General features: G+C 40.3%; 3 protein-coding genes and 1 non-coding gene across 4 annotated transcripts; 3 read left to right on the plus strand and 1 right to left on the minus strand.

Annotated features, from left to right (window-relative positions):
- Positions 1 to 1,042: 1,042 nt before the first annotated feature.
- Positions 1,043 to 5,567, plus strand: arsk (arylsulfatase family, member K). The gene is made up of 8 exons (XM_086314010.1): positions 1,043 to 1,476; positions 1,684 to 1,813; positions 1,908 to 2,067; positions 2,304 to 2,589; positions 2,687 to 2,858; positions 3,192 to 3,416; positions 3,803 to 4,018; positions 4,320 to 5,567. The coding sequence occupies exons 1-8, from the start codon at positions 1,288 to 1,290 to the stop codon at positions 4,589 to 4,591; spliced, it is 1,650 nt and encodes a 549-aa protein (XP_086170136.1). The 5' UTR covers positions 1,043 to 1,287; the 3' UTR covers positions 4,592 to 5,567.
- Positions 5,568 to 5,961: 394 nt separating this feature from the next.
- On the plus strand, positions 5,962 to 20,304 carry skic3 (SKI3 subunit of superkiller complex). The gene is made up of 41 exons (XM_086313991.1): positions 5,962 to 5,998; positions 6,941 to 7,037; positions 7,154 to 7,297; positions 7,549 to 7,640; positions 7,796 to 7,871; positions 7,962 to 8,108; positions 8,348 to 8,446; positions 8,580 to 8,688; positions 8,788 to 8,928; positions 9,042 to 9,140; positions 9,284 to 9,408; positions 9,554 to 9,640; positions 9,787 to 9,890; positions 10,043 to 10,169; positions 10,300 to 10,479; positions 10,619 to 10,743; positions 10,830 to 11,080; positions 11,222 to 11,324; positions 11,666 to 11,848; positions 11,989 to 12,127; positions 12,212 to 12,290; positions 12,729 to 12,790; positions 12,882 to 12,938; positions 13,033 to 13,101; positions 13,425 to 13,499; positions 13,728 to 13,869; positions 13,991 to 14,084; positions 14,212 to 14,289; positions 14,391 to 14,515; positions 14,612 to 14,735; positions 15,351 to 15,575; positions 15,792 to 15,864; positions 15,955 to 16,008; positions 16,230 to 16,341; positions 16,662 to 16,790; positions 16,890 to 17,014; positions 17,183 to 17,347; positions 17,981 to 18,133; positions 18,633 to 18,763; positions 19,720 to 19,843; positions 20,002 to 20,304. Exons 2-41 carry the CDS (start codon positions 6,948 to 6,950, stop codon positions 20,077 to 20,079), a joined length of 4,695 nt encoding a protein of 1,564 aa, XP_086170117.1. The 5' UTR covers positions 5,962 to 5,998; positions 6,941 to 6,947; the 3' UTR covers positions 20,080 to 20,304.
- Positions 20,003 to 23,064, minus strand: LOC147317230 (uncharacterized). The gene is made up of 2 exons (XM_086314020.1): positions 21,775 to 23,064; positions 20,003 to 21,236 (listed from the first exon to the last, which is right to left on the minus strand). The coding sequence occupies exon 2, from the start codon at positions 21,204 to 21,206 to the stop codon at positions 20,526 to 20,528; it is 681 nt and encodes a 226-aa protein (XP_086170146.1). The 5' UTR covers positions 21,207 to 21,236; positions 21,775 to 23,064; the 3' UTR covers positions 20,003 to 20,525.
- trnai-aau (transfer RNA isoleucine (anticodon AAU)) lies at positions 21,957 to 22,030 on the plus strand. The gene has a single exon. It is a non-coding gene; the product is annotated as a tRNA-Ile (tRNA).
- Positions 23,065 to 23,350: the final 286 nt, after the last annotated feature.

The following is a 23,350-nucleotide window of genomic DNA, read 5'->3' on the forward strand; positions in this document are numbered from 1 at the left end:
CTTTAAATCTGATTCGATTTATTGAAAATATACGAACAGATCTAACAAAGTATCACCCAGACTTATTTCTAGACTTTTGATTCAAAGAATGAGAGAAGAAATGGAACCCTCTCGGCCCTCGATTTTAATGAAATTACAGATGCCCTGGCTTTATGGTATGTGATGCAGCAACGACTCATGGCTCATACATCAGCTATGAATCTTCTTATAGGTCTACAGCTCTACAACCCCAGCCCTGCATCGGCATTTGGTCTCTGTGCACACACACATTACATCTGCGATGTAATCCACACAAATAGTTTCACATTATCAGATTTACTGCAGCGTCTGCATCTGTGCACAATCACCAAAAATAAGAAGAGCTCGATTTTGTTGGATGATGCCTGCAGCACTGTCAATAGTATGAATTGTTTCATAGTGTTTAGCCTGGGGATCTAAGGTGAATGTATCAGCCAGCTTCTTATATATTCGCATGTAAATCAAACTTATTATTTTGTGGAAAGATTAAATGAATCCACGGCACGGCAGACATCATCCTTGTGCTGAAGTCCTAGTTTAAAGATAAACAACTCTGAGGATCAAGACGCCACCTCGCGGCGGTCGTTGTTCCCAGCGTGGGCGGCAGTATCACCTGTTGAACGTCACTGCAACTTACTGTTGGTTCAACCAACAGCTAGTTAGGGCCAATGACATCACTTCTGATTTCAATTCAGTGATAATTACAGGGCATAAGATAACATTTTGTAATGTTATGCTACCTAGAGCCATCTTTCCGAGAGCCTTTACAGTTATAGTTAGTTACACAGAAATTGCGATATGTCTCCGTGTCCATGTTCCGTAATTAGATCTACAGTAAAGATTGGCGCTAATTAATTAAACACAGATTGTATTTGATTAAGAGTTCCATCCACACATCTTTTCCTTATCTAATTAGGGGTTTGGAGTGGTGCGAATTTGCTCTTTTTATGCTTAGATAAATGCTGCCCTCTACAGTTGGCATTTTGTAATGACAGGCTAAGGTAAGATTGGTTTTGATATTATTTGTGTTCTTGCTGCTAAGTTCTTCTCATCTCCTGCTGGTGTTAGAATTACTGACAGTAGGTGTGATTTATGTTAAATATTTGTTTTTAAATTTTTTTCCGCTTAAACGGTGATATTTGCATAAATAGTCAGTTTTTAATGCATGTTAGAACGTCAACAAAAATGAAACCTCTTATTTTGAAAGCGTAACCGGGATGTGTACAACATATCAGGCTGAGGCGCTTGTAGGCGAGCAGGAACTTTGTGATGCCCACTAATAAAAGTCGAATGCTTTTCCGACGGGTCTTTTCTTTCACGTCTATAACTTCAGGAGGACACGAAGCTGTCATGAACATAATAGTGCTGGGTTTCATTTTCCTTTCTCAGCAATGTGGTCAAAGTATTTGCCAGAAAGCATCCAAACCCAACATTGTGATGGTGATGAGTGATGCATTTGTAAGTATGACTTAAATTTCAGTGCTTTATTACTAGATAGTTACTCTTAATAGGTTAAAACAGAATGAGAAAGCTGTATTGTCCATCAAAATTCAACAGCATTGCAGAGATGCTTTATATTTTGTGGTTGAATATTTCCTTGTTATCTTCATGTACAACTTGCATCTGTGTATCTTGATCCCCATATGACTTTTTGTGTCTCTTGAGGATGGTCGATTGTCCTTTGACCCTGGCAGCAAACTTGTACAATTGCCATATACAAACTATCTCAGGCAGCTCGGCTCCACCTTTCTTAATGCTTACACCAACTCGCCCATCTGCTGCCCTTCCAGAGCAGGTAAGCGACATATTTGCCCTCTAGAAAAAAAATCTACTTTGACTTTCTTTTAAAATTGCATGTTGTAATTCAGCTGCTTAAACTTTGCTCTCAGCAATGTGGAGCGGTCAGTATGTTCACCTCACTCAGTCGTGGAACAACTACAAGTGCTTAGATGCAAACACAACCACGTGGATGGATTTGCTGAAGGAGAATGGGTATCGTACCAAGATGATAGGCAAGCTGGATTATACATCTGGGGCTCACTCTGTCAGGTACTGTTGTAAATGTAAGGTTTAACGTGTAGCATGGTCTCAGTAGGAAAACACTTTCGCTTTCCTCTTCTTATTTTTTCCCCCCAAATTAATATTATGCACAGACACACACACACACACAATCACACAAGGAAAAATGCTAGTGGCAGTAACAGACTGTCTGCGTGCATTTGCATTTGTTTCCAAACAGTGCCTTTCACATTTTTCCACTTCCTGTTTTTGTACATGTGTTGCAGTAATCGAGTTGAGGCATGGACACGAGACGTCCAGTTCCTCCTGCGCCAAGAGGGCCGGCCTGTTTCTGAACTTGTTGGGAACAAGTCAACTGTAAAGATCATGAGCAAAGACTGGGAAAACACAGATAAGGCCACGCAGTGGATCCACCAGACAGCTGCGTCCACCACACCCGAGCCTTTCGCTCTTTACCTTGGCCTCAATTTACCTCACCCGTATAAGACTGAATCCCTGGGGCAGACTGCAGGGGGATCCACCTTCCGTACGTCACCATACTGGCTCACAAAGGCATGCTTTTTCCGTCTCTGTTTTTTTTTATTGCACTTTGTGTCAAAAAAAAAATCCCTGAGTGAAACGAATTTTTGTTTTTTTTTCTTACGCACAGGTGAATTCTGACCTCATCTCTGTTCCCAAATGGTTGCCTTTGGCTGCCATGCACCCTGTTGACTACTACTCCACCTTCACCAAAAACTGCAGCGGTGTTTTTACCGACGATGAAGTCAAAAGCATTCGGGCCTTCTATTACGCCATGTGCGCCGAAACCGATGCCATGCTGGGTTAGTTGACAGCAGTAATTCGCTACATTCTGGTCTCACAGCTGCTATTTTGGACTGAAACGATGGTTTTGAGATCTTAAAGAAAAAAACCAAACATGCCTGGAATGGTGTTTTCTTTGAGCTTACAAATGCAGTGTAGAAAAAAAAAGATACAAACCATCATTTTTACAAGATTTAAAAGTGGAGAGTTAAAGCATATGAACCTCACAGACACACTGTCTGTGGCACTGCTATCTTTTCTCTGCTGTTTGAATAAAGTTTTTGATTGAATTCACAGAAAATCCCAAAATGGATTGGCTCTTACTCCATCTTCCACATGCTCTGTCTCACCAGGTCAAGTGATTTCTGCATTGAGAGAGACCGGCGTGCTTAACAACACAGTCGTGATATTTACGGCTGACCATGGGGAGCTGGCCATGGAGCACCGGCAGTTCTATAAGATGTCGATGTTTGAAGGAAGCTCCCACGTTCCCCTTCTCATCATGGGGCCTGGGCTCATCTCTGGCCAGCAGGTCAACCAGCTTGTATCTTTGGTTGATCTCTATCCCACTGTGCTGGGTAAGGAGGCAGACAGACAACATAGGATGTTGTGGATCATCTGCCTCATGTCACCCTCTCCCTAACATCCTCCTCTTTCACACCAGCCCTCTGCATGTCCTTCTTCACTACATGCGCAAAGCTTCTCTGTGGTCTTCCTCTTTTTCTCCATCTTTGAGATCTTTTGTTCCATTTATCCACTCTGTACATGTCCAAACCGTCTCAGCCTTGCCTCTCTGATCTTGTCTCCAAACCAGTTGACCTGTGCTCAGCTCAGCCTCCTGCCTTTTTTTTCAGTGCTGCCACTGCTGTTTGACTACTGTCTATAAAAACAGCATGAAAGCGGTGGTAAATATTGATTTGATTATTTCAAATCGAACGTTGTGACACATTTTTATATTTTGCAGAGATTGCTGGGATTTCAGCAGTAGGGAATCTAAGTGGCCAGTCCCTCCTTCCTCTGCTGTCCACATCCATTGCTTTTTCTAACCAACAGCAGAGAGCCTGGGCATTCAGCGAATATCATGGTTGTAACGTCAACGCCTCTACTTACATGCTGCGAAGTGATCGGTGGAAATACATCACGTACGCCGATGGCCTGAGTGTTTCCGCGCAACTCTTTGGTGAGCCTAAAGCTTCTGACGCTAACTTCAGCTTGTCTTCGTATGTGTCTGTTACGACCCGGCTCAAAAGCCGCAACATAAAAAAGGAGACGAATACCAGAGTGTTAGTGAGAAGAGGTTTTATCTTAAATTGGCATAGCAGGTAAAATGGCTGGTGCCATCAAGGCAAAAACTAGTGAGTTTCTCGAAAGTCCGCCTCAGGTGTGCTTTTATCCACACCTGACTAGGTGTGGCCAATTAGGGGCTGCAGAGGGGTGTAACAGTGTCCTTTAATTGTTTTTCTCCTGCTTTTCTTTTGCAGATCTCACACTGGACAAGGATGAACTTCACAATGTGGTTCACAAATTCCCAGATGTGCAAGCACATCTGGAGAAGCAGTTGCGTAGCATCGTGGACTATCCAAAAGTGTCTGAAGCTGTTCACGTCTACAATAAAAAAGCATTCGGTGCATGGCGCCTTAGCTTAGGGAGAAACTATAGTCAAGTCATTGGTAACCTCCGGTGGCATGTGGATTGGCAAAAAGATGCATTAGCCAATGAGAGAGCCATTGACAAGTGGCTCTATGGCTATTAGTGATATTTTATGTCTAATAACTAGTAGAACAAATTGAAATTGCACTTTGATAAAGTTTGGATCTTTGTGTAAGTCGTTGATCTGTTCTGCGGTGTCTCATGTTAGTACTGCAGTGGTTACAGTGATTGATAACCTACAGATGTCCTAGGCTCACAGTATGACACACTTCAGTCTACATCTCTGACATCGTCCCCTTCATACAAATTTCCACCAGTGTTTCAGGGACTTTACATGATTTTCTTTGTAATGTAGTGTAAATTACTTCTGTAATTTAAATGTATGTAATTTATGTAATTTAAACCAAAGTATCAGTTATAATTAATTATTGTCCATAGCCCAGATGACAATTTGCACAGTCCAAAGACATTCAGTTAATGCAGATCGGTTTATTTGCTATTAAGTTTGAATGTGATTGTGAATGGTTGTCTCCTTTTTGTGTTGTGCCTACACAAAAAGACATACTGGTGTTCAGAGTGTACCTTGTCTCTTACCCTATGCAGCTGGGACCCCCCCCCCCCCCCCCCCCTTCTGTCTGAACTGCTGCCCTGAAGTTTCAGAACAAACACAAGGAATAAATAATTTTCCTCCAAAAACTAAATGCTGTTAGGACTGTGCATGTTTTTCTAAGAGAATCATCTGTGTAGTGTTTACCCACAGAATGTAAAACATGTTGTATCAGTGGCATGATGTACAGTTTACTTTACCTTTTTAGAAAGTTTTTATGGTGAATTTTAAGGTATTTTTGTGCTCTTTATATATCTATATAAATTTTGGACTTTTTTGTAAGTCATTTTCAGATGTGTGCACTGATAATATAATATCCAATTTCACTGTACACGTGCAATGACCATAAATATTATTATCATTGTTATTGTTATTGCTTCAAACTCCATGCATTTGATGATGGTGAACTGGCAATGATGACTGGGTTATAAGAACAACTGGAGAACAATTTAGGCTTCAAAAATAAAGGTAAAAAAAAAAATTTTTTGACCCTTTATTTGAGCATTTTCTGCAGTGAAAGAAAAACAAATAAGAAACCATGAAAAAAATTAGATCTGTCTAGTTGCATCTTTAAAGTTTAAAAACCAATACTCTAGAACCTGATAAACGGGATTTTAAAAATATTGTTTAATAAATAATTATTCAGTTACAGATCAGACTTAAAAATGATTGCACCTTTTACTTCTCCGTTTATTTAATCTTGTCAAATTTCACGCTGCACTGGTAGTTGGCTGTGGACAATAGCACGTAAAGCAGACTGTAAACAAAGCTCAACAATTGAAGAGGCTTTCCAGCTGAAGCGCCGCTTTGAATTTTATTTTGAAAGTCCAGTCTCGTTACTTTTCTTCTACTTCCGGGTCAGCTGGAGAAGGGAGCAGGCTCCGCAAGCTGTCAATGTAAACAGTAGGTGATCCAACTTTTATTGTTTTTTTTATTTTTACGCATTTTCAAAAGATACAGGGGTTAAAGTTAACTCGGTCAATTGAGAAAGTTGAATATTAAGTGTAAACCATGGTTCTAAATTTACTTGCACTCTAAAATATGCATTTTATGATCGGAACAAGCCCACAGCTCAAGCTAATGTTGCTCACTAGCAGCATTAGCCGACAATCATCTACTAATATATGTAAATAGATAGTTAGATAGAACTTTATTAATCCCTTGGGTAGGTTCCTCTGGAAATTCAGTATATAGAAATTCACTTTAGACTCCTGCAATATAGTAAATCACTATGTGGCATAATCTCTTTCCTAACACAACCCAGTCCACATTAATACAAATATGCAGAGAAATTTTAGGCTTCAAACGTTTTCATAACACTTAAGTTAGGGCTGGATCAAGTGACCCTGAACCTTTGCTTAGTTACACTGCAATAGATATAGGTTGGTTGTGAAGGGCTTTCTGCAAATCACTGACCTCACTTCTTTTTCACTGTGTCTATACACACAGACTGAAATGCAAAGTCAATGCATATTACTGCAAATGCAGTGTGCCTTTTTTTTTTTGTGTTTCTTCCTTCACGTCCAACCGGTCCCAGCAGATGGATGCTTCTCCCTGAGCCTGGTTCTGCCAGAGGATTTTTTCTTGTCAAACCGGAGTTTTACATTTCCACTGTTGCCAAGTACTTGCTCACAGGAGGTTGTCTAATTATTGGGGTTTTCCCTGTATTATTGTAGGGTCTTTACCTTTACCTATAAAACTAGCTTATACAGTTGACTGTAGCAGTGATTTGGTTCTATATAAACAAAATTGAATTGTATTCATTTTTTCAACCACTGAGATCTGATCATTGTGTAGAGTTTGCTGTTTTTTTGAAAGGTGTATTGCTTTGTTGTCTCTTCATAGCAACAAGATGTCTAATAAAGAAGTGAAATCCGCGCTGAAAAGTGCCAGAGAGGCCATTAAAAACAAAGAATTCAAAGAAGCTCTAAAACACTGCAAGGTAAAGTATCTCAATGTTTTTTAAATAACAGTAAGTTGAAAATGTAATATGCTCTTCTCAGACATACTAGGAGTAAAAATGTAAAATTGACCTTCCTCTCTGCATTGTGGGTTTAGACTGTTTTGAAAATTGAGAAAAACAATTACAATGCTTGGGTCTTCATCGGCTTGTCAGCCAGTGAACTGGATCAACCGGATCAGTCACAGGCAGCCTATAAAAAGGCAGTGGAGCTGGAGCCGGAGCAGCTGCTGGCTTGGCAGGTAAGGTACAGAATGTATTAGTTAATGATAACTGTTCTCTCTAGCCATTTAATACTACGCTACTATGATTGGTTAATTTGATAATAATAACCAGTTGAAATTACTTCAGATTTAATCTGCATGCCTCTATGATTTTTTTTCTTTAAAAAATAGATTCATCTTTACTCAGGATGTCATCCCGTATAAAATACCTCTCTCCTCTCTGTCCTCTATTAATAATGCACAGTCTGAATAATTGTTCTTTCTTTAAGGGCTTGGCAAATTTGTATGATAAGACTGATCAGTGGGACTTCAAGGTTGAGCTGCCTAATGTCTACCAGAAACTTGTTGAGTTGTATGCAAGGTAATATATGGAAACATTTTATTACCTGAAGTTTCCTATAAATATATAAAACAGATAAAAATAATGATTAATAAAAAATCAAATTGAAAGTAATTAATACACTGTGACAGAATATTATGCGGTTACTGATTTTTCATCATGTTCTCGATTTGCAGCTCAGACAAAAACAAATGTTATGAGGTGATCAACAAACTGACAGAAATTTATGAGTCTGACAAAGAATATTTAAAGGTATGCAGTTTCAAGACTAATGAAAATAGATTGTCTATGTGTGTGTTTTATGTTTTTAACACATGTGAATATGTTTCTGTATGTGAACAGCTGGCCAGGGTTTGGCTGCAGCTCATACAGCTGAAGGAAGAAGAACCCGTGGATAAAAAGGAGTTAGTGCAGCTATTGCAAAAGATGACCCAGCTCCCCTCAGACTGTCTTAAGGAGGTGGAGCAGGATAGTGAAACTCAGCAGCATGTAAGACCAAAATGTGGACTTTTAACTCATCAACATTATGTTTCCTTTATATGTAAACACTTTACAGTACTTGAGATTCATGTCTTCTAACAAAATCCAATGTAACAGGCTGGCTACAGCTGGCTCGCCATAACTTCTACATATCATAACCACCCACTGATTACGAGAAGCAAAAGTCTTCATGGTGTTTCCTACTGCACACACATCAATGCTGTTCTTGGTTTCTTTGTGCTTATCAGTTAATCACAGCATTTGAGAAAGCTCTGGTTCTCATCGATCCTGTACCAGGAGAGGACCACAAGAAGGTCTCAGCTGACTATGTCAAATGTCTTTCTCTAGTAAGTGCATCTTCTCTTATGTCTAGCTAACTATCACAGAAACTTAAAAATGTGTATCCAAAAAGGCCAGCTCATTATAGGTAGTTATGCTTCTCAAAATGACCTGTTAATCATGAATCTGGTCTTACTGCAGCTACCACAAGAAGAAGCCAGAATGACTGCAGCATGTCAGTCCATGATTTCCCTCTACCCTAACCAAAGTTATCCTCTTGAGGTTCTTTGTCATCATTACCTTAAAACAGGTAAAATAACATTTAAAAGAAAATCCTTGCCTTTTTGTATTCATAATGGATGTTCATAAATGGCAGAGTCATATGTATCTTCTTCTCGTTTCTCCAAAGGAAACTTTAATGAGGAGGCAGTTAGCTCTTTCTCCCGCCTCATGGACCTGGTCCCTGACAGTGGATTGGGTCATTTGTGTCTGGGCACAAAAACATTGCTGGAAGGAAGGTATAAAGATGCCATTGATGACCTTACACAAGGTGAGTTGTCACAGTAACAAACAATGTAAAAAACATACCTTAACACTTTATCCTTTAATATGTGCTCTCGATGGTCATTTTTATTCATTATCTGTCTCCTCCACTTTTATTAGGGTTGAAGAAAATGAGCTCAACTACAGGATGGTACAGTCTGGCTGAAGCCCAGTTTAAAATTTACAGATACGCTGACAGCGCTACATCATGCTCACAAGGTATATTTAACTGTGTCCACTCAAGACATCACCAATATTTAATTAAAAAGAGGGTGACTAAAAAGGGTCTTAAGTACTGACTTTAAAGATCAATGTCTTTAATCCCTGAAAAAGACACTTCAGTGTGTGTCCTTTTTTATTAGGTTTGAATGTGTGTGACTCTGAAGAGAAGGAGCTGAGGATCAGACTTCTTCGACTAAAACTAGAGGCTTTAGTGAGAAGTGGAGGAGAGAAAGCTGGAGAGCAGGCTTTGGAGACATTTAAACAGGTAATGAGTTGGTAAATGCTCGCTTTAAACAGCATTGTATAGCTATAGTATTTAATTAATAAAATTGTTGTGGAGATTGTTAGAAGCTGTAAGTGTTGATATAACATCAAAGGAAATGCCACATCTGTGTCTGTTTGTTTTTTAGATTCCAGAAGCTGAAAAAGACCCCGTTCTGTTAGCCCTTAAAGGACGTGCATACCTTAACAAGGGACAGACTGGCCAAGCACTTAAGGTTGAATTAAATGAATACTTACTGATTCTGTCAATGAAAACAACATATTTCTGTTATTTTAACTAAGTTATGATTGCAGGACGCAAGGAGTATGTGTCTGGTGAACTGATGAACTGGCCAGCAGTAAACTAGTCTGTTCTTTATAGGTGTCATCAGAACTGGTGGCTTCCAACCCAAACCTAGCCCAAGGATTGGCTCTGAGAGGACTGGTGCACATGGTTAAAGGTGAAAAGCAGCTGGCAGAGCAGAGGTAAAAAAAAAAAAAAAAGACGAATAAATCTTTTTATTCGTATTTTCTATGGCAGTCTACTGTCTTAAACTTACGTAAAAGAGCCCATTTGCATGGCATAAAATAATTTGGTTCATCCCACCAAACTGTTTTTTGTATTTTTTTTAATGTAGTTTCCTAAAGGCTGCAAGTCAGAGCCCAGACTGTGGAGAGTATTTTTTTTTGCTTGGACAGCTCTACTGGGACATGGGAGAAGAGACCCGTAAAGACCGGAGCAAAGCTCACACACATTTGCTGAAGGTTTGTGAAATTATTATTGAAAGTTTTGTGTATGTGGTAGGAAAGGTGAATTCAGGTGCTAATGGGTCGGTCTTTGAAAATAAGAGATGAATGACATTTTAGTTTGAAAGGCCTGTTTTGCCCTTTTCAGGCTGCAAAGCTAGATCCACACCTTGGCTGTGTATTTCGCTACCTGGGGCATTATTATCGGGACATTGCAAAGGATTATGGCCGTGCACAAGGCTGCTACAAAAAGGCCTTTCAGCTGGACAGTGAAGATGTGGAGTCTGGCGCTGCCTCGGTGGATCTCAGTATGGGGCAGGGAGACATGGTGAGTTGTCTTGGGGGTGAAAAAGTCACCAAATTCTGAGAATCGGGCGTCTTGTTTGGCTCCTTGCTATTGCCTTTAGTCTCCTTACAAGTTTTTTCCCCGTTTTGTGCCTTCTTTCTCTCTTTGCTGATTGACACAGGACGCTGCCTTAGCCATTCTTCAGTCTGTGTTAGAGAAAGCCACTCCAGGCTCGGCTAAATGGGCCTGGATGAGACGAGGCCTATACTACCTGAAAGTTGGAGAAAATCAACAGGCCATAGCGGAGTAAGATTTACACATCTGAGACAACTAAATTTATTACCACGGTCTAAGTGTATAAGTGCTGTTGAATATTTTATTTCTAATTTTAGCCTGCAGGCCGCTTTAAGAGCAGACCCAGAGGACTGGGTGTGTTGGGAGTGTTTAGGTGAAGCATATCTAAACCGCCGGAGCTTCACAGCAGCTCTGAAAGCTTTTGGTAAAGCCCATCAGCTTCAGCCCTGCTCCATCTACAGTGTCTACCAGGCTGCTGCAATCAAACAGACTCTGGGCAAGTTCAAAGAGGCTGTCGCAGAGTACTTGCTGATCACAGCAAAGCAGGACTATGTCCCTGCTCTTAAAGGTAAGTGAATGTTTCATTGTACCCTTTAGATGCACTTTATTTGATTTAATGTAATCTATTAGGTATTTTATTGCACATCTTCAGGGAGTGATATGTCTAAATCTGGGCATTTAATTTTACTTAACATGGTCTTTTATTCAGGTCTTGGGGAGTGTCAGCTGTCTCTGGCAAAAAGTTTAATGCAGGACTGCAGAGATGGAGGAGCCATTGACCTCATTCAGCAAGCAATACAGAACCTCTTCAGGTAATGACAACACACTCATTCAACCCGCGAACCCTAAACGCTCTATATATGACATCTGTAATATTGTTATAACAGCAAACAGGTACTTGCTAGTGAAGCTATGGTGCAGTAATGGTCCTTTTAGCGGTGAATATACTGACATTTGATTGACGAATCTATTTATTATACCACTTGACATTATTTGGCAAAAGTTGAACTTTATTCCAACACTTATCTTGTTGCTGGTCAAGAGCTCCTGCGTTTACTGTAGGGCTGTTCCTCGATACTTCATCTGGTGGTTCTGAACATTATGCATAGCACACGTAGTCTTTTTCTAAGATTCTTTACTTTGTGATCTCCAGAGCTGTACAGCTGCGACCAGACCTTTCCTGCTTGTGGAAGCTGCTGGGCGATGCTTGCACTGCAGTTAGCACCGTCTCCCCAAACAGAGCCAAGGTTATAGTGCCAGCCCTACTTGCTGGTTTAGATGCCAACACTGAGAGCCAAATGCTCAACCAGGCCCAGACACTAAAAGTCGGTGAGAGGTATGGCCATTATCATATCATTATAAGGCTGATAATGCATAAGAATAGTTAGTACTATATATTTGTGCTTTTTTTACATTGCTTATCCTACCTGCCCCTTTTAGCCAAGCAGAAATTGAAACTGATATGTTTTGCCACAGGTGCTATGCTCATGCTTTGAAACTGATGCCTGAAGTTGCCAGTCGGTGGTATGACTTAGGGCTCAACTATTATCATCAGGCCAGCCTTACACAGAATGACCAGAACTCCCCAGCTATGGACATAGAGAAGGCCCAGCAGGTTATTTGCCGAACCCTGTACAACATCTTTGCATTGTTTGTTCCAGAAAGAGGTCTCTATCTCATGGTCTTTTTGTCTATGCAGTGCTTAAAAAAAGCCATCATGATGGACAGCAGCAACCACAGCTACTGGAATGCCCTGGGAGTTGTTTCCATGAACAAAGGTAACGACATTCTCAGGTAACGGTTGTGTTTTTAGAGTAAAAGCCTGTATAGCTTGTTTTATTTCCCTTATTTTTGCACTTAGGAATGAAGCAACATCGTCTCCCTGAAGTCTGTTGAAAGCTCTGCCTGTTATTATTTCTACATAAAAAGAGTCAAAATGTTGTGGCATTTGAAAAATATCTTTATTTCTCTGACAAGAGTACTAAGGTCTCTCAACTTAATGGACTTAAGTTTGATAAATATGTTGTTAAGTTACAAAAATAGAAAAGCAAATCTTATGAATACATTTCATTTCATTTAAGTCACCTCAAGATTTTTAGTCTACAAGAAGGTGCAATCATTTTTACAAAACCTTTTACGATTATAAATAATTATATACTTCTAAGCAATCTTTACAAAAAAGAACAAAATATTTTCTCCTTCTTTTCTCACATCAGATCTTGAGAACTATGCTCTGGCTCAGCATTGCTTCATCAAGTCCATCCAAGTTGAGCCTAATGTACGTACGGCACATTTGCTGTAGAGATTATTAAAGTATTACGGTAGTAAATATTCTGCTGTTTTTACGTGACTCTTAAATGTCATTGCAGAATGTTGTGGCCTGGACAAACCTTGGTAGCCTGTATCTGAAGAAGGAAAATATAGAGGTATGTGATTACTTGGTTTATGCTACATATTTCTTCTGTTTTTAACATAGGTGGATGACATTTTCATTGTTCAAATGTGGATTTATTGTTTTAGCTTGCACACGAGGCCTTCAAGATTGCTCAGTCTTTGGAGCCACTTTATGTCAACTGCTGGATCGGACAGGTACCACTCTCAGCATTTATTGATAACTTGAAAGCCCCCAAGCCAAGAAAATATCACATTACAGGCAACGGTTCACTGTTGATGAATGTATACTATTTCTAATAAATGCATATAAATTCAAAGCCACAACTAGCAGAGAGAGGTAAAATTATTCCTTGGGCTGTATTTTTGGAGTAGTAAGGAATGTGAAAGACATCATTGCTCGGTGAGGGAGCTCCATAAAGTTTGATTACACTGAAAGTACTGGCATAACACTGTGACTTTTTTGGCCTCTTTGTCTTTATCTGTCTAAATTATAGTTTCATCCTTTGTCCTCCTACCAGGCGCTGATAGCAGAACGCGTGGGAAGCTATGACACCATGGATCTTTTCAGGCACACCACTGAACTCAGCACACATGTGCGTGACCTGCTATTGTAATACCCACTTATTAGCAAGATAATAACAGTGTTTGCTTCACCTTTCTTAGTCGCTGTGCTTAGTTTTAAGCTCCAAGCCTTTTAGTTGTAAGGATATAGTAATGATGGCATGGTACAACACAAAGTGATGTTTTGCTTTGCTCTGTCAGACTTGATATTCCCTTCATTTCTGTCTTTCCTTATCAATCCTGACATGTTTCTCCGTCAGATGGAAGGCGTGAAAGGATATGCCTTCTGGGTTTGCTCCACGCTGCTGGATAAGAGCAACAGAGACTCAGAACTGTACCGTTACAACATCGTGCAGATGAATGCCATCTCTGCTGCTCAGGTGGCGCTCAGCAAGTACACAGGTACATGTCTTGCGTACTGATTTGCACACAGGATCCACAGGTGTTGTGGTTTTCACTTAGCTTTGCATGTGTTACTGGCAGACTTTTTGGTTATTTGTATATTTTTTTGCATCTCTTTCAGAAAGGATTCAATCAGATCCTGATGCCTTCATTATGCTGGGCTATCTGAATGAGCATCTGCAGCTGAAGAGACAGGCTTTACAGGCTTACCAGAGGTATGTATTTGAAATACACTGACTGTCTCTGCTTTCTAATTGATGAAGCAGTATAACTGAGAAGGAACATAATGTTATATATATTGGGTTTTCAATTGACCTTTTGCAATCCAATATGCTTCCTCAGAGCGGTTGAACTACTTCAGTCCACATCCTCTTCAGAAGAGTTGGCATTTTCTCTGGGCAGCTATGGCCGTGCATTGTGGTAACCAGCTGTCTCATTATGATATACTTAAACTATTTTTTCAAATTGCTTATCTTTTATCCTAAATGTCACTTTTTTATGTTCCGCTCTGGCTTTTCCAGCACTTCAGGTCAGTGGGAGGAGGCTGTGCATGTTTATAATTCCACTCCACTGCAAGAGCTCAGTGACCTGGTTGGGTTGGCTCTGGCCTACTGCAAGGCAGGACTCATCTCAGACAGCATCAGCGGTAAGGACTGGAAAACACCAAAGTGAAGAGATTTCATATGTGTTTACATGTCAAAGGGGCTGTGAATAAACTGCTGCATGTGTGTATATATTATAGCCTATGAACGCGCCTTGGCTGTGGCTTCTAGTGAGAAGGAAAAGGCTTATACACTGACAGCTCTGGCCCTGCTGCAGCACCAGCAGGGTAACCTAGACTCAGCCAAGACTCTGCTGTTTAAATGGTGAGTCGTAGTGAGTGTTTTATGGATTGTACTAGTTTTATGTCCTATTTATCTGTCATTTTAATCAATAATGTTGGTTTTTCCCATCGTTCATTTTCAATATTTGCTAGTATTAAAAAAAAAAAAAAAGATCAGAAAGCTTTATTGGTTTTTGTTTTATGTTTTAATGTTGATTGTAAAAAGAGCGTTTTGCTTGCCAGTATTGCTGAACCTGAAGGACAAAACATTTGAATCTCCTTTAATCACTTATATTGTGCTCTATGCTTTGGTTGGAAGAGCTTATTTTATTGTGCACATACTGTCATTTTTCAGGTTTAGACTTGCCACAAATGGTTCCTATTTTTTATTTTTATCTGCATGCCACTGGGAGTCTGTGCCCAGTATCTACACATAAGCTCTGGCTGTGTAAACCATAAAAATAAATCAAAAATAGATACGTGTGATAGGTTTCTACTTTAAAAATATGCTGTTATTCAGGAAAACTGTCAAGAAAACAATTTAATTATGTCATGGGAAACATTTTGAAACCATCTAATGATAGATAGATATAAATAATATTTGTACTAGTCTTGAATTTTAGCTGAAACTATTTGTTTTTACTTTTTGTTCCCATAGTTCAATGTTAAAGGAGCCAATTTCAGAGTCCCTGGTTTGTTTATGTGCGCTCGGACTGGCCAACAGTGATGCTACACTTGCTGCTGCTGCGCTTACTGAGCTCCTAAAGCAAGGTTCAGCCTCTGGGAGTGCTATCGAGCAGCGATGTCTACTCACCTGCACCTTGTTGGCTGTGCAGGGGAATTTTAGTGCAGTGCCAAGGGAGGTTTCAAGAGCTGTGCACAGGTATTTCCCTTTAATGAAATTTGCATTAATGATAAGCTTGCCTTTACTTCAAAAAACAAATAATTTTGCTGGTATGTACTCTTTTACACTATATGCATTTTATTCTACTCTCTAGTGATCAAACAAAACAATCAACCACAACTGCAACAACCCTAGACACTGCAGCAACAGATCATAAATTTAACAACTTTCCATGTTTTCTTGATTTATTTATAGCAATCCTGGAAATGCTTCTTTGTGGGCGCTTCTGTCCAGAGTGGTTCCACAGTACTACCCTAGAAAGGCAAATGTAAGCCTGTGTACTAAGCCTGACAAATCAAATATGCTCAAACACATTTGGTTCATTGGGGTTCATGTTTTTCACTTGTTTATTTCACAGGGTGCTGCAGTAGCTGGCCATGTTGCCTGTCTCTCCAGTATGACCCAAGGAAAGGTAAAAATGTGACTTTTATCTTATGTCTTGTGTTCTCCGGTAAACCTTTAAAAAAATCTAACTGGCCCATTTAATTTAGCAGTAATTTCTTTTTCTCAGTTTTTGTACATTGTAGACATATTTTAAAACTTTTAAAAACCGAAACATCCAAAAGGTATATTTTACCCATATATTCACATTGTTTGCATGTTAAACGGTTGACGTAACTTGTGTGACTGCAGAGGGCGTTGTTGTACAGTGGAGTGAACCAGCTGGCCAGTGGCAGACACTCTGGAGAGGACAGTCAGAAGAATGCATTGAAGACTATGCAGAGAGCTGTGCTGCTCTGTCCTGGTAAACACACACATTATTTTCTTACACACGATAAACATGATATTCTTTTTATTGTCTTTTAAAGCTGGAAATATAAATAACAAATACAATTAAATTTTTTTTAAATTCTCTAATTTAGAACAATTAAATTCAATTAGATTGAGGAAATACATTTCCTTTTCTTGCCAGGAAGGTTTGTTAATGTTTATTTATATCAGTGGAGTGTAACCTTACCTATATAGAAAAAATGGCTGTTTTGCATGTGACATTTATTGAAGAACACGGGTGTGTGAGATACTTGCTTATACGTATTTGAGTCGTCATTCTGCTCTCTACTTTAGATGATCCAGCAACGTGGGCCGGATTAATGGCTGCTTGTTACACCGAAAACACTTCCTGTTATCTTTCTGGTTCTGCTCCTCGCAGACAAGCGCTGCAGCAGACCCTTATGTCTGTGGTTTCTGAGAAAGGTATGCTCACTGGTGCTCTTTTACTGTCGCCCCATTTGTGTACTTGTCTCTGCGTATTTGACTGTGTAGCTAACACCTTTTTGCGGTTTTGTGTCTCAGTGCGTAGTGTGGATGAAATAGAGCGGCCTCTAGCTCAGGCTCTGGAAGGATGGGTACTACAACAGGCAGTGACTGGTCTCATGCTGGAGGGACAGCTAGAGCAAGCAGAGGTCCTTTGCACACAGGTAGGATATTGGGGACTCACACACACTGTGTGCACACCTCTAACTTTGTCTCCAAAACACTGAGGTACACTGAGCTGAGCTGTCCCTCAGATAGCCATTTCTAATCTTGTCCATTCTGGCAATATATTTAACTCTGCCACCTTTGACACAGTTTTACCTTTATCACAGGTCTTGAATGTGTCCCCTGAGCATGCAGCAGTGATGTTATCACTGAGGCAGGTGCAGTGTCAGCGCCTCCTTATGACTGATGGTGGTACTGTCCTCCCAGAGCCTGTGTTGGAGCAGCTCAGCAGTGCTGTGATGATGAACCCTACCAACCTTGGGGCATGGCATGTAAGCGTTTACATTTACCCGCTTATCCATTTAAAGTACTCCAGCAAGGCTAGAGTGACTAAGTGATGATCTCTTCTTTGATTTCAATTACCAGTATTTTAATTGTAAGTTTGAAAACCGCTAAAAATGGAAACATAGATATTTCAAAAGATAAGACAGCATATTGGAAAAAAAGGTTTTGCTCTCATGCTAAAATTATGTTATTTTTCTCCTCTACTGCCATTTTCTCTTGCTTTCACTGAGACTCTGAACATTCTTTACCTCACTTGAAAACCTCAAATTGCTGAACTTAACATCAAGTAGTTGCTACCAGTAACAGGGTAGCAGCAAAAGCCTTGAACATATTGGCAGTTGGTGCTACCGTGTGACAGTATATATGTGGAGAATGAAAAATATAGCATTCGAGCTTCATTATTAATATTCTAATGAAAATGTCAATATTATGTAGTTATAAGTATTCTTCTAGCCATGTTATCTTTTGATTAGATGAAGATAATGGCATCTTAAAACAGTAATTATGCTTATCCTCTCATATTTTCTCCCCCACCTGTCACTCAGTGAATTCTTGTCTCTGATCCAAATCATCTTCATTCATTTTGTGACTCCTCTGTTCTTCTGCTTCCTTCTGCTCAGTGGCTGGCTGAGGTGTATCGCAGCCAGGGCCTACTGGTTCAGGCGGTCATGGCTTACAGACAGAGTCTCCAGCTGGCCTCGCAGCTTGGCATGCACAGCTGTCAGGTAGCCAGCCTCCTCCGACTAGCCCTGCTAGCTCTCGGGCCTTGTATGGTAAGTATATGTTTGGGATTCAAATCAGGATCTACAATTTTAAGGTGTGAAATTACAGCTATTAAAGCAGGATTGTACTGTAGCAATACAAACAACAAATGTTATATTGCATTATTTAGGGAATAATGTATTTATTTGTTCCAGAGGTAGCATTTTAGCAATAAGGACTCAGTTGTGTTTCATAAAAATTACAAAATTCAATGAATACACACAAAAAGCCAGAGTCGGCTCTTTTTTTACACCCCTGTCAAGTAAGGACAGATTCAAAGTAGAGGAGATAAGATTGATGAATCATAGGATGAGCAGCCAAGGCTAAGTGGCTGACAAGACGCTATTGCTAAATAGAGCTTTTTGCTTGTATCCAAAGTTAGTGCATGTGTTACACATGTTGTTTGGAATTAATGTAGCTTGACGTATTACACCTTTACTAGATGTATTTATTTTGTGCAGATTTCTCTTTCCTAGTTTTCTCTGAACCATGTGTGATCTGACTTCTAAGGTGGGTGTCCCAGGAAATGACTGGAAGGACTTGGTGCTGGAAGCTACTACTGAGGTCTTGAAGCTGGACTCATCCCCTGTGGCCCTTCTTTTCCAGGCTCTGCTCCAGTTTGTGACAAAGATGGCTGCTAGGTCGGTGCAGCTCCTTATGCTAAGTTTATTTACGTACATAGAGGTGCAGGTTGCAGTGCTGTTGGTCAGCCCACATAGCCATGCAAATGATTTTATCCCTGTAGATGTTTAATTTAACGGCTTAAGTGATTAAATGAAACATAAGATTCTTAAAACTTCAAATCCATGCTTCCATCTGTCTTTTCAATATATTGGTACTTTTGGAACTGCAAAGCAACATTTTATGTCCTGGTAGTATTATAGCATTCTGTCACCCTCAGAGGACTGCCAGTACGGTTAATTAGAGTACATTCATGAGAATGCTGAGCTGAGCAAATATGCCAACCATGACCTGGCTAAATTCCTTGAGAAATGCTGCAGAAACTTCTGTGCCAAGCATAATCACAGTATCAGGAGCTCTTTTCATTTCATTTCATATTAGTCAATACTGATGGAAGAGAGATAACAGTTACAGTATCAGGCCAGACTGAGGTGGAGCAGGTGGAGACAAGTATCTGGGTGATTTGTGACAGGATAGCAGATAGTAGTTAGACCTGCTATGACGTACGGACAAGGGCCCCAACAAAAAGACAGGAGTCCAAGCTGCAGTTGGACATCAGAGGAATAGCTCATGTCGAGTGTTTTGGAGACAAAGTTGGAGAGGCAAGGCTGAGATACTTTGGACATGGGCTGAGTAGAGATTGTGGATACATTATTGTGGATAATGAACTGCCATGTAGGAGGAAAAGGGGAAGACAATAGAGAAAGTTTATGAATGTAGTGAAGAAGGACATGCAGAGGGTTGGTGTAACAAAGGAGGATGCTGGGGATATGGTAAGATAGAGGCAGATGATCCTCTTTGGTGACCCGTAAAGGAAGCATCCAAAAAAGGAAGAGAAACATTTACATGGGAACAGGCTGCCTAATGGATAGCAATCATGTTATACGTTTGTTCATGTCTGCTGTGTCTTCTATAGGGAAACAAGACGCTTGCTGGAGAGGCTGGTTTACATTCCAGATATACCAGCGACAGTGGTGCAGGTGGCCAGTTGGTATCTCCTGAGACACCTGCATGCCAAAAACGACGAGGAACTCATGAAGGTGAACATGCAGCTACCTCATTCCTGCAGACACCACTTAGGAACATTTGTTTGGGAGAAACGTTTGTGGAAATGGTGACAGCATACACATAGTTAAACTAAAAGTGATTATTCTTGGTCCTTGCCTTTGTAATCATTTACCACCACTTCTTTTTGCAGGACCTATTGCAACATGCCAAAATGAACGGAGATCAAAGATTACTGGAGTTTCATTCAGTCCTCAACTCTTCATCCTGAACTTTGCATCCATCTCCTTATGCTTTATGAAATCACATTGCTTAGCAGGTTTATCACCAGACAAAAACCACCACTATCAGTGGGTCTTTAAATAATGGCTTTAATGGCTTTACATGATCTAATCACCTCAGTAAGTTGAAATTATGATTGTCACATATTTCAAAATGTGCTTAAAATGCAGGTACCGCATCCACATTCAAGGCTAAATAAAGACATTTTCTCAATATCTAACGATTGTCTCATCTTGATTACATGTAAACTATAAAAGACAGCAGTGTAAATTAGAATGAGCAGTGACTTTTAAAATTCACATAAAACTTTGTAAACAATATTCAAACATCCCTAAAGTTGAAGAAACAGAAGAAACTTTGAGTCATATGCATTTTTGAGCTTTTTTCTGACACTCTGCCGGATCATATATGTGAATCCATCCGTGTCACTCACTCTCAAACGCTAACTGGACATACATGTTTGCTCATAAGAATACAGATGTTTTGCCCACAGCCCCAGCATGGTGTCGTGATGTGTGGCGACTGCTGCTGCCTGCGTTTGCATAGTGAACACACGTCCAAAGCAGTAGCACCATGCACTACTCCACCCGGGACTGTGCTGGAATGGCTGATGTTCTTAGTCACCAGCTGCTGAAGTTCTGTCTGCACATTGTGTGGAGCCTTTGCAATGCCCACGACTGTCACTCTTTTGGGGTCGAACACACAGTCCTCTTCCAGGCCGCTGGGCACAGCTTTCATCCCACAGTTAGGGGGTACCCAAGCAGTGTCATATCCCTGCGTGCTCCAAGTGTACTGCATAGGATGGTTGTCCTTGTCAATGCGTTTGACACGGCCAACACGCACGTGTAACTTGAGGACCACACGGTCTGCAGGGCTGTTGTTCAATGGATAACGTTCTGCCTTTTTCTTATCACGGCTGACGTACACACCCTTTCCTAGCATGCCCCCCTGCGACTGCTGAAAGCCACTGGCAAGGATGAGACGTGCATTGGCAATGCTGGTACCATGGTACATGGTGTAGACACCCTTATCTTTTGGTGCCTGGGAGGCTGTCAGCTCCACACTGGGAGACTCATCATCATAGGTAACCTCCCATCCAAAGAACTGTAGCGACATCCTGCTTCACAAATGGCTGCTGTTTAAGCCCTGCAAAGACCAGAAACCATGTAAGGCATGAACATTAATGCCAGTAACTTATAACAAATTCAGGAGAGGTTCGGGGCATACAGTTTATTGCACATAGCTCAGGACTTTGACCTCAGTGAATCAGATTGGGTCAAATGTTAATTGTGACAACGGCAACTGCATTGTTAGCTGTACAGATTTCAATATATAAGTCTACGTGACAAGAGAAGTACCTCGTTTATGTCAAAAAGTAGTCTATATTGAGAAAAAATAGCTGAAAACCCCCAAACCTTGACTGTAAGACAGCTGCTTAAAGTCAAATCTACAGTTAAAGTTACATAATGTATCCTAATATTGTAAACCATACTGTATAATATAGCGAATTTGGTAGTACTGAGTATTTAGATGCCCAGAAAAGAACTAACATTATATGCAGAAATCAAACAATATTTGGCTAAATTAGCGTTGGCCGGTTTTTATCCAACACAGTAGGACTCTAAGGTTTGTCATAAAAACTGAGTACCGATTACTCGCGATAAATACAACGAAATATCTGTACCTTGTGTCGTTTAGGCTGATTGAAGTTCACGAAGTTAAAAGTTAAAGCCTTTTGTGAAGAGCCGTCTGTTCTCTTTCACTTCCACTTTCTGTTCAGGTTTATAATGAGAATCTCCTCCCTTTAACTTTCAGTTTCCTATCAGATGTTCTGCCATGTAGGGTCTCAAAGTCACGCCCTACACTGGCCGGTTAGCTCAGTTGGTTAGAGCGTGGTGCTAATAACGCCAAGGTCGCGGGTTCGATCCCCGTACGGGCCACGAACTTTTTCACGTGTATTGTACTCGTAATTGTTCAAAGTGCTTTTAACAATGATGTTTTTTTTAAGCTATGTTATCAGTTAAACAGTTAGGCTCGAGTACTAATTACTTTTGCATACTGAGTCTTTGTAGAGCCACTTTTTTGTTGCCAAGTTTGGGGAAAAAAACAACAATATTGATACCAACACTGGTATTGGTTTTGGACTGATACTAGTGTGATTGGATCGATAGGATAAGATACCGTTATAGGTTTAGTATCGGCCCCAGTGCTTACTTGGTATCCAAATATTGCAGCACTACTCCCGGAGCAGCATAAACTGGATCTAGCTAGAATACAAAGTGAAGTGGGTGGCGTTATTACGTAAATGAGCAAAAAGACAGGTACATCATTATCACTACATTAAGAAACATATGCCACAGAGCCCAGGAGTCTGACAGCTTCATTAAACAGTATCTGCAAAACACCAGCCTGAATTAATGTCAGCACTAAAAATGTGACCGTATTAAGGAGAGGGAATGAAACAGTACAGCATACTACTGCAATATTATATCAATACAGGGACACCAAGAGGGCCCATCTCATGCACCACCATCCTGATATAATTTTAACCAAGTACAGTTTCATTAAATCAGCTCACCTGAAAAACCACCCAACAGTGCACACACTTAGCTCAACAAAGTATCTGATAATTCAGAGCAAACTAATAGCACAGTCACAATGCTGTTGTTGTGTTGCGCACACGATTACTTTTTATCTCAAGGCAATTTCACAGGCCGCCAAATAGTAGGCAACCGTTCTGCAAACAGTCACAGTCTGACTTGGGCTGGCTGCAATCACAGATTGTCAAAGGTTTGCCAATAATTGCTGTCTAATTTATAAATGCAGCCACATTTCCAAACATGTTACTGGTTATATTCTTGTAGAGCAGGAAGCTTGCCGAGTGCAAATGTAATAGTTAAATGTGAATTTCTGTCTTTAGACGGCAACACTTTATTATCAGAAACAGATTGCATGTTATTTCCAACTAGACCACATTTAATTTCAGACTGATGAAATTGATTCTGTCTTATGAAAAAAGAAAAATATCTGGGACCATCTTTAATCAGCGTGATGGTTTGGTGGTGCTTATGTGATTGTAAAAACAAGGAAATGTATCGCTCCATTTTGAAAAGCCACTCAATTTGCTATGGATGCTGCTTGACTCTGGAGTAAACTTCCTCCCAAAACAGCACAATGATCTGGAGCCCAGCTCAAAACTACACAATCCCGCAATTCTATCCATAATCAATTGTCCGTCACAGCAACCTTAGTCACGTGAC

Source organism: Aulonocara sp. 'chitande type north' Nkhata Bay, linkage group LG12 (assembly GCF_057382095.1).
Source record: "Aulonocara sp. 'chitande type north' Nkhata Bay isolate Kocher_YH1m ecotype deep benthic linkage group LG12, A_spYH_male_GT1.1, whole genome shotgun sequence".
NCBI classification, from domain to species: domain Eukaryota; kingdom Metazoa; phylum Chordata; class Actinopteri; order Cichliformes; family Cichlidae; genus Aulonocara; species Aulonocara sp. 'chitande type north' Nkhata Bay.

Excerpts from the sequence above, each read along its gene's own strand:
- arsk (XM_086314010.1), top strand. The coding sequence starts at position 1,288 with ATGCCCACTAATAAAAGTCGAATGCTTTTCCGACGGGTCTTTTCTTTC. Across the intron at positions 1,477-1,683 it reads TGGTGATGAGTGATGCATTT|GATGGTCGATTGTCCTTTGA; the intron begins GTAAGTATGACT and ends GTGTCTCTTGAG. Across the intron at positions 4,019-4,319 it reads TGTTTCCGCGCAACTCTTTG|ATCTCACACTGGACAAGGAT; the intron begins GTGAGCCTAAAG and ends TTTCTTTTGCAG.
- skic3 (XM_086313991.1), top strand. The coding sequence starts at position 6,948 with ATGTCTAATAAAGAAGTGAAATCCGCGCTGAAAAGTGCCAGAGAGGCC. Across the intron at positions 7,641-7,795 it reads CTTGTTGAGTTGTATGCAAG|CTCAGACAAAAACAAATGTT; the intron begins GTAATATATGGA and ends CTCGATTTGCAG. Across the intron at positions 13,102-13,424 it reads TCAACTGCTGGATCGGACAG|GCGCTGATAGCAGAACGCGT; the intron begins GTACCACTCTCA and ends TCCTCCTACCAG.
- LOC147317230 (XM_086314020.1), bottom strand. The coding sequence starts at position 21,206 with ATGTCGCTACAGTTCTTTGGATGGGAGGTTACCTATGATGATGAGTCT.